This window comes from Esox lucius, chromosome 19 (genome assembly GCF_011004845.1).
Source record: "Esox lucius isolate fEsoLuc1 chromosome 19, fEsoLuc1.pri, whole genome shotgun sequence".
Classification (NCBI taxonomy): domain Eukaryota; kingdom Metazoa; phylum Chordata; class Actinopteri; order Esociformes; family Esocidae; genus Esox; species Esox lucius.
This window is the reverse complement of record NC_047587.1, coordinates 33,871,316-33,881,501: the sequence shown is the minus strand read 5'-3', so window position 1 is coordinate 33,881,501 and position 10,186 is coordinate 33,871,316. Positions and strand designations below refer to the sequence as shown.

Below are 10,186 nucleotides of genomic sequence, written 5' to 3'. Positions count from 1 at the left end.
GGCAAAAGAAACTTGGACTAACAAACGACGTGCCACTGGAACCCAGGAGTGATAGTTGCTGTTAATGGGCCAATGGACCCCTATGTAGATATTCCATTTAAAATCAGCCGTTTCCAGCTACAATAGTTATTTACAACATTAGCAATGTCTACATTGTCTTTCTGATTAATTTTGTTATTTTTAATTTGAACAGTGTATATGCGGCACCCACTGCTTATGATGAAGTATGGAACAGCAACAATGCGCAAATAATACAAAAAGAAAACATTGAAACGTTATTATCCCACAGCATTGTTGAATACTTGTTTCTGATTGGTTTAAAGTGAGTTCTAGAATGTTATTTATTCCCAAAAATATCTGATTTTAAGTTGGATGCCTTTGGGATTGATATACAGGACACCAAATTATGTTGTCAAAGGCAACAAAGGTTCTAAATTTAGTAAACGCCAATGGTTATGGAGATAAAGTTCAGAACATTGATATTCATTTCCACATTCCCTGTAAATTTCGGAAGGGAACAAATGTTATATGATTGATTCAAATGCAGATGTCTTTAGAAATCCATGTAAGACAGTAACAAAGAACAAATCAGAGGTTCCTGAAACATTTATTTTGCATACTCCTTAGAGACCATACAAAATAAAAGGCCAAGGTATCTCAGTGTGGTAAAGTGGGTAAAGTGTTCACCTGGTTCTGTCATTTTTATATGTTTTGTTAAATGTCATGCATTTTGCACACAAGTAAATCATTCAAATATTTTCGCAAATACAGAAACCAGATTGTTTGTGGAAATTATCCATTTATTCAGGTAACATTTACTAAGGATTCTTGTCAGAGAATATTGCTGGACCATATTGGCCAAAAATATGAAGACAGAGAAAGAGAGATTGTGTGTCAATGTTAATGTACTCTTCTGTCTTGTCTGAGTCATCATGAAGTTGCTCACGCGGACATGTGGACTATAAGGAGGTACCAATTCTTTTTCCAAAGTTTTGAGTTAAAAATTATATCATAATGTGATATTATTATTAAAATGAACAAATAGACACACACAGGTTATTGTTTGGCTTTTATTTACTAATGTAGCTAAAATGTGTGTTTATTTTCATCTTAAATGTACAGTATATCAATAAAACAATAATGCTCAACCATAACATTTGCGATGGTAAAGTATGACACACTTGCAATTAAAATTGCATATAGCAAAATATGAAAATATTTATTAAATCGATCCGTTCGCTGTATAGACAGGAACCGTATATATTGTAATATATGGCATTTGGTATCTAGTTATTTATCAGTTACCAGTGGTTTACATACCGAGGACAGCTTGCAGAACCAGCTATTCAAATTGACTTTTTAGCCTTTCACATAGTCCTCCCATTCAACTGCGTCATCGTGCCTCTGATGCTGGAAGAGGTTTGCTGTGCTCCTACCTTTTGTAGCAATTGTCTTATGACAGTTATGCATAGTTTGTTCAACATTTCATGTCTTAAAACAAAATCACCTCCATATAATGTAGCAAACAAAGGTGCCTTTTCCACAAACATTTGTGCGTTTTATGCAGATTATTAAATCTACTTTTTACTGTTACCCATTTTCAGAGATATCTCCATGGTTCTAAACATCATCATCATCATCTTCCGCTTATCCGGGGCCGGGTCGCGGGGCCAGCAGTCTAAGCAGAGATGCCCAGACTTCCCTATCCCTAGACACTTCCTCCAGCTCTTCCGGGGGGACACTGAGGCGTTCCCAGGCCAGCCGGGAGACATAGTCCCTCCAGCGTGTCCTAGGTCTTCCCCGGGGTCTCCTCCCGAAACAGATGCCCAAGCCACCTCAGCTGACCCCTCTCGATGTGGAGGAGCAGCAGCTCTACTCTGAGCTCCTCCCGGGTGACCGAGCTTCTCACCCTATCTCTAAGGGATCGCCCAGCCACCCTGCGGAGAAAGCTCATTTCGGCCGCCTGTATCCGGGATCTTGACCTTTCGGTCATGACCCAAAGCTCATGACCATAGGTGAGAGTAGGAACGTAGATTGACCGGTAAATCGAGAGCTTCGCCTTGCGGCTCAGCTCTTTCTTCACCACGACAGACCGATACATTGACCGCAATACTGCAGAAGCTGCACCGATCCGTCTGTCAATCTCCCGTTCCATCCTTCCCTCAGTCGTGAACAAGACCCCTAGATACTTAAACTCCTCCACTTGAGGCAGGCACTCTCCACCAACCTGAAGTGGGCAAGCCACCCTTTTCCGACTTAGGACCATGGCCTCGGATTTGGAGGTACTGATTTTCATCCCAACCGCTTCACACTCGGCTGCAAACCGTCCCAGTGCATGCTGAAGGTACTGGTTTGAAGGGGCCAACACGACAACATCATCCGTTCTAAACATTGAATTTGAATAACAAAGTTAATCTTTTGCATCTAAAATCTTCACATACTTTAAAATGTTGGACACTAAAAAATGGACATATGGACAGTAGAAATATAAGGCTGCCAAGTGAAACAGCATTGTAGGTAGAATCATAACATTACTGCCATCCAATTAATGTAAATAGAATTCATATTTCTTCCCCAACGCACTCTTCACAAAATAACCACATCTTTGTGGACATGCTACCCACCCTAACAAAAACTGCATCTTTGTGAAATTCAAAATGCACAGTATTAAAAGTTATTGGGTTCAGTTGACTATATTGCTTGCCGGAGCAGGAAAACATTCCATTGCATAGTGATTCATCAAATAAAAGATAGTGATCTGGGGGTAACAAAGTGATCTGACAAATAACTGGTTGCATTAATTTCTATTTAATTAAAGTGAATGAATGAACAAAGAAACATGTGCGACAATAGCTCTGGTTCTGTAGATCTTTGCAATTGAACACCATAGCTTGTAGACCTTAATAAACAGTAGAAAAGTATTCTTGTTGAGACATTTGCACTATAATGTGGTCATCCCACGACAGGTGTGTCAAACTAATGATTTGCATAAAATCTCTGATAAGAGTAAAAATGTATCATTTATTATAAAATAATCTTATATATCAGGCCTGATCACAGTTGGGACTGTGAGGTCACTGATGTAGTTCGATAAAGGTGCTCCTCTAGGAAGGTGATGGTCTTCTTCCAGGAGTCTTCCTGTGCATGGCTGTGCGGTGCTGTATCTCCTCCCCAAAGAACCAAGACTACAATAAAAAATATTAGGAAGCTTAAAACAAATCAAGTGTGACCGTGAAGACTGCTTCGCACATCAACATTTGTTTTAGTCAGTAGAAAATGCCATCGAAGCACCCATTACTTAAAAATGTATTTAGTTTTTTAGCATGTTAGACTTAATTTTACACTTTTAGTGTTGAAGTATCATCCAGTTGATTTGGTGAAAGTTCCAGTTCTAAGAGTTATTTGGCTGTCTAGCTGCGTGCACGATCCATCTACTGCAGTAGTTGGAATCACCCCCAAACCATGTTCTAAACAATCTTCACAAAAAAAAATCTAAAGACAAAAAAGGTTCTCAGAGTGCTTTTCAAAAATAACAATTGTTTTAAAGCATTTCGGTGAGTAACGACCACTGCAGTATATCGCTTGTGCTTCAACACGGACATGGTCAGAAAAATCTGGTATCATTGGTAAAAAAAAAAAAAAAGCTGTATATACTGTGCTCAATTTCAATTGTAGTTATTGCCATTAATAAGCAATTCATTTCCAAGCAAGACAAAGACAAAGCATGATGAGTTCATTTCACTTTCACTTATATACTATACATCAATGCGACTATATCACCATTAGAATTTGTGTTGAACTGAGCTGTTGTCTAGCAGCAAACAAAATTACACATCCCCCAAAGCAACAGGGAAAGTGAGGCATGATGGAATTAAGCAATAATGTCAGAAAAGGGTGTGTTTATAGGCCATATACCACCAATCCCCAAAGAGTCTGATTGCTTTATATACAGTAAACAACCGCATTTTATGACTTATATTTCTAGGCTTTTCGCAAATCAGCATCCAGCACCTAATAATGACTGTGGAGAACTTCTATATTTATATGAAGACAGAGAAAGAGAGATTGTGTGTCAATGTTAACGTACTCTTCTGTCTTGTCTGAGTCATCATGAAGTTGCTCACGCGGACATGTGGACTATAAGGAGGTTCAATCAGGTGACCAGTTCCAGGGTAGGACAGAGTCGTCAGCAGGTGACTGTTCCCTGCTTTCTCCATCATCTGCTTCATCTGTAAAGGCACAAGAGCTCGATCATTTTTACATGAGTATGAGTAGAGCCACTCAACCACACATCATTCTGCCAAAGTCCAAACCATTTCAAAGAACTCACATCTTCCGCTGACTCAGTGGCAGGCCAGTTCTGGTCATCCTCACCCACAATCAGCAGAACAGGACATGGCAGCTTCCCCATCTAATGAGCACATATAAAACGGTAAACCACGGGATAAGTAGCACAAAACGAATACATATGGATAAGTCAAATGCAAAAGTTAACAAAGCACTGTTATTCGTGTGATATGTTAAAATCAAGGCGGAAAGTCCAGTTAAACTCACATCTACTTTCTTAGTTGGGTCAGTTGGAATAGGTAAGAGAAGATCCCGCCAGATCACTCTATTCTCCTCATCATAGCGAGTGTTCTGGGCGTTTCTAGAAAATTAAAGAAGCATGCGAATAAGATATATGGAAAATGTTTTAGATAGTTTAAAGCAAGAAGCATAAGAATAGACATTTAAACAATATTATGCACATACTTAGAAATGTCTGCAAAGACGTCAGAGAGGGATCCTTTCACAGGCTGGACATGACTGCAACTCACACACACCAAGCACCTGGGCTGGAAAAGGATGAAGAGGGCTGGAAAGGGATGAACATTATATATATATATATATATATATATATATACACTCACCTAAAGGATTATTAGGAACACCTGTTCGATTTCTCATTAATGCAATTATCTAATCAACCAATCACATGGCAGTTGCTTCAATGCATTAAGGGGTGTGGTCCTGGTCAAAACAATCTCCTGAACTCCAAACTGAATGTCAGAATGGGAAAGAAAGGTGATTTAAGCAATTTTGAGTGTGGCATGGTTGTAGGTGCCAGACGGGCTGGTCTGAATATTTCACAATCTGCTCAGTTACTGGGATTTTCACGCACAACCATTTCTAGGGTTTACAAAGAATGGTGTGAAAAGGGAAAAACATCCAGTATGCGGCAGTCCTGTGGGCCAAAATGCCTTGTTGATGCTAGAGGTCAGAGGAGAATGGGCCGACTGATTCAAGCTGATAGAAGAGCAACTTTGACTGAAATAACCACTTGTTACAACTGAGGTATGCAGCAAAGCATTTGTGAAGCCACAACACGCACAACCTTGAGGCGGATGGGCTACAACAGCAGAAGACCCCACCGGGTACCACTCATCTTCACTACAAATAGGAAAAAGAGGCTACAATTTGCACGAGATCACCAAAATTGGACAGTTGAAGACTGGAAGAATGTTGCCTGGTCTGATGAGTCTCGATTACTGTTGAGACATTCAGATGGTAGAGTCAGAATTTGGCATAAACAGAATGAGAACATGGATCCATCATGCCTTGTTACCACTGTGCAGGCTGGTGGTGTAATGGTGTGGGGGATGTTTTCTTGGCACACTTTAGGCCCCTTAGTGCCAATTGGGCATCGTTTAAATGCCACAGCCTACCTGAGCATTGTTTCTGACCATGTCCATCCCTTTATGACCACCATGTACCCATCCTCTGATGGCTACTTCCAGCAGGATAATGCACCATGTCACAAAGCTCGAATCATTTCAAATTGGTTTCTTTAACATGACAATGAGTTCACTGTACTGAAATGGCCCCCACAGTCACCAGATCTCAACCCAATAGAGCATGTTTGGGATGTGGTGGAACGGGAGCTTCGTGCCCTGGATGTGCATCCCACAAATCTCCATCAACTGCAAGATGCTATCCTATCAATATGGGCCAACATTTCTAAAGAATGCTTTCAGCACCTTGTTGAATCAATGCCACGTAGAATTAAGGCAGTTCTGAATGCGAAAGGGGGTCAAACACAGTATTAGTATGGTGTTCCTAATAATCCTTTAGGTGAGTGTATATATACATACAGCTCCAGAAACAATTAAGAGACCACTGCACCTTGAGGAACAGAAGCATTCAGTTTGCAGTGGTCTCTTAATTTTAACCCTTCTGTTCCTCACTCAGACCCCTTCCTTTTTGACTTTTTTGGTAGGTAAGAAAAAGGTGCAATGGTATCAATGTTTTCCGGAGCTGTGTATTAAGTATATTATAAATATATAAAGCTCACACACACACATGTACATATGTCATGCAATAAAATGCTAATTCATTACTTTAAAATAATACAATGTGATTTTCTGGATTTTTGTTTTAGATTCCATCTCTCACGGTTGAAGTGTACCTATGATAAAAATGACAGACCTCTACATGCTTTGTAAGTGGGAAAACCTGCAAAATCGGCAGTGTATCAAATACTTGTTCTCCCCACTGTAGGTCACATCAAAGGTGGAAATGTTCTGACATGATTTACCTTTGTCTCATTCTTTTACATCACACAAACCTGGCATTTTAACAGGGGTGAGTGACATTCAAATGAGTTGACGGTCATCTCGGTCAGTGGACATTCTACTGTGCATTATCTGCTGATGTGTGCTATACATTATATTTTTTACACATAAATCACTCTGCCTCTGACTGAAACCATGCATATGAGAACTTGTTGACCGAAGGAAAATGTGTGTCAAAAAATGTGTAAATACAAAATGCAGATCCATAAGAAAACTTAAGAGTTCTAAATGTAACGCAACAGTTGGAAATGTTTGCCAAGATTTGTAAATGTTGAACAACTGAATATTTGTGAATTGTATTTTCACAGATTAGTGTTTAATTTGTGAAATATATTTTACATATTCACAGATTTTATTTATATTTGTGAAACATGTTTACATATTTACAGCTCACGGTTTAATTTACAAAATATTTTTACACATTTACAAATCCTATTTCTATTTGTGAGTTGGGATGAATACACGCACAGATTTTCTAGATATATTTACGAATACTGAAGACACATCTAACTCCATAATACAGATTTTTAAAACAATGGTGTAAAGAAAGAAAGTGTGAACAAAGTGTCAGACCCTGAAGCAGATGCGCTACAGCATCAGAAGACTGACAGAACAGTTTGAGCACACTCCTACAGTACCTGAATCACAGTGGAGTACACAGCCATCCCCAAAGCCACCGAAGCCCCAAAGGACAGACCTACTATCGCTATTCTGTCCCCACAGACCTGAGGGTGTTGTTTCAGAAGAGTGAATGCAGCCTAGAGGGGAATACAGGAAATGAACAACTGATAATGTAATACATTTAGAATGAAATTGCTTATGTAGTACACATCTTGATTTGAAAGTGTTGTCCATTTTGGCCCAGTATTGTAGAAGTAACTTTCTTAAATAAAGTTATTACTACAAACCCGATTCCAAAAAAGTTGGGACACTGTACAAATTGTGAATAAAAAAGGAATGGAATAATTTACAAATCTCATAAACTTATATTTAATTCACAATAGAATATAGATAACATATTGAATGTTGAAAGTGGCTGCATAGAAGAAGGATCCGGGTACTGAAAGGGCCAGCCTGCAGTCCAGATCTTTCACCCATAGAAAACATTTGGCGCATCATAAAGAGGAAGGTGCGACAAAGAAGACCTAAGACAGTTGAGCAACTAGAAGCCTGTATTAGACAAGAATAGGACAACATTCCTATTCATAAACTTGAGCAACTTGTCTCCTCAGTCCCCAGACGTTTGCAGTCTGTTAGAAAAAGAAGAGGGGATGCCACACAGTGGTAAACATGGTCTTGTCCCAACTTTTTTGAGATGTGTTGATGCCATGAAATTTAAAATCAACTTATTTTTCCCTTGAAGTGATACATTTTCTCAGTTTAAACATTTGATATGTCATCTATGTTGAAACTTCCACATCATTGCATTCTGTTTTTATTCACAATTGTACAGTGTCCCAACTTTTTTGGATTTGGGTTTGTACAATTTCTGTGGAGGATTATAAGACTAAAAGATTATAAGATTTATTTTGATTATAAGACTTCTGCCATATCTGTTCTCTATAAGGTTCAAATGTCACTACAACTATCCCATTCATTTTACAACACACTATTAAGATAAGAACAATTACAATTTGAATGTGTAGGTTGCTCAAGGGATTGTTTGTGCAGGTCAGTGAACCTTTGAATGAGCACTGTGGGTTTAATGACCTGACAACAGCTTGAATCCTCCTTTATGAAAAATAATATACTGTACATGTATCTACTTTTTAAAGACATTCTATGTTATTTAAAGTATATTACTTTTTATAAACCAGTTGGTTCGAACCCTGAATAATGAATGACTGAAAGCTGTTGTATATGACTACACCACGAGTATGATTTTTTTTTTTTTTATTGTTCTAATTGTATTGGAACAAGTTTATAAGAGCAGTAAGGAACATTTGTAATATACTGTATGGCTAATATTATAGAGCTAATTGATTGCATTCCACGTAAGACAACCTTGGCAATGCACAATCAGATCTGATACCTCAAAGTACTCGTTCCCCACATGAGAGGTTGAGTCCCCAGATGTCCGGGGTGTCATATACTCCAGGGCGAGAGATGCAAAGCCATGTGAGGCCAGTAGGGCAGAGCGATACTCCACCAGACCCCCACCTCCACCCCATAGGTCCAACAGCGCAGGAAAGGGTCCGGGTCCTTCAAACACAACATGCTCTGCTCAGGCCTGGGGAACTTGCACTCATTATGAGAACAGAATCTGAATGATTTTTGTAGGATTTTGATACTCCTGGCTGATGACTGTGATATACCTGATGGCAGAAAGAGGGTCCCTGTGACTCCTGCCTCTGTGATGTCTAACCTACGAACTCCAGGGGCCATGTACCAGCGCTCTGCGACAACACTCGCCAAGGCTGTCTGCTCATTAAACCCCTGACCCATATGCCCTCTGTACACTGAGATGGTCACCACCACAGGAGTGTTGACCTCTTTCTTCCTCAACCTAATGACAAGATTGTATATAGTAATCAGCTGGTGGCCAAAAATAGCAACATTTTAAAGTATTATTATATAAAGTCTGAAAATTCTGTTTACCTGAGTCCAAGTCTACTCCCAGGTACTGGTCTCATACTCCACAACAGACCCATGGGTTCCAGACCATCATACGTACCTCCTAAACTTGCATTACTGTCAACTATAAAGAGGATAGTTAACATAAAGTCACATTTATTACATTCTTTAAATGATTTGGTTACTGTTCAAAATTTTAAGAAAATGTGTAAATAAGGCAGCTTACCATTGACTAATCCTGTAGCATCACTAACATAGTGGCCAAATGCCTCCCATAAATCGCCATCATCTGAGTGGATAAGCGCATGCAAAGTGATCTCAATAAACGGCGGCAAATGCTGGACTATTACACTGAACTTTTCGTCAATTAGTCCTCTGGACGGGTGAATCAAAAGCAAGGGAGACGGAGCTCGTTCAGTCATCCTGCCAAAATGATATATAAATGTATAAAAAAAGCCAAAGCTATATTAGCCTATGTTATGAATGTGACTATGAAGTTCAGAACGATCAAAGTCCATTAGCGTCATAATGGCAACAATAGAGATTCCGTATCAACAATAAGACTTCCGGTTTTCGGATTTTGCCTTCAAAATAGAAGTACGGTTGAAAACGCGATTTTAATAATATTAAATGTATCGATTTTGACATTTTGCTTAGTGTATATTGTAAAAATGTACTGTAGGAAATGTTCAGGAGAGTGGGTAGAATAATAATATGCAAAGAAATCAAGGGGCACTGTGTATTTGCAATTGTTGCTGGTGTTTTACTCCACCCATCCTAGATCCTATTGGCCACAATGAAACTCAATGGATATGAAATATATATTGCCCTGTACAAAAAAACGATTCTATACGCCGCAGTGAATGTATTGTAGGAAATGTTCAGGAGACTATATAGATTGATTAAATGCAAAGAAATCAAGGGGCACTGTGTATTTGCAATTATTGCTGGGATTTTACTGCGCTCATCCCATTGGCCACAATGCAACTCAATGCACATGA

The 10,186-nt window shown here is 39.1% G+C and overlaps 1 protein-coding gene across 1 annotated transcript; it reads right to left on the bottom strand.

Annotated features, from left to right (window-relative positions):
- Window positions 1-2,792: 2,792 nt before the first annotated feature.
- On the bottom strand, window positions 2,793-9,756 carry LOC105030726 (peroxisomal succinyl-coenzyme A thioesterase). Its single transcript, XM_010904775.3, has 10 exons — window positions 9,412-9,756; window positions 9,210-9,309; window positions 8,927-9,117; window positions 8,644-8,813; window positions 7,250-7,369; window positions 4,753-4,835; window positions 4,555-4,648; window positions 4,331-4,411; window positions 4,088-4,229; window positions 2,793-3,185 (listed from the first exon to the last, which is right to left on the bottom strand). Exons 1-10 carry the CDS (start codon window positions 9,605-9,607, stop codon window positions 3,055-3,057), a joined length of 1,308 nt encoding a protein of 435 aa, XP_010903077.2. The 5' UTR covers window positions 9,608-9,756; the 3' UTR covers window positions 2,793-3,054.
- Between the last annotated feature and the right edge of the window lie 430 nt (window positions 9,757-10,186).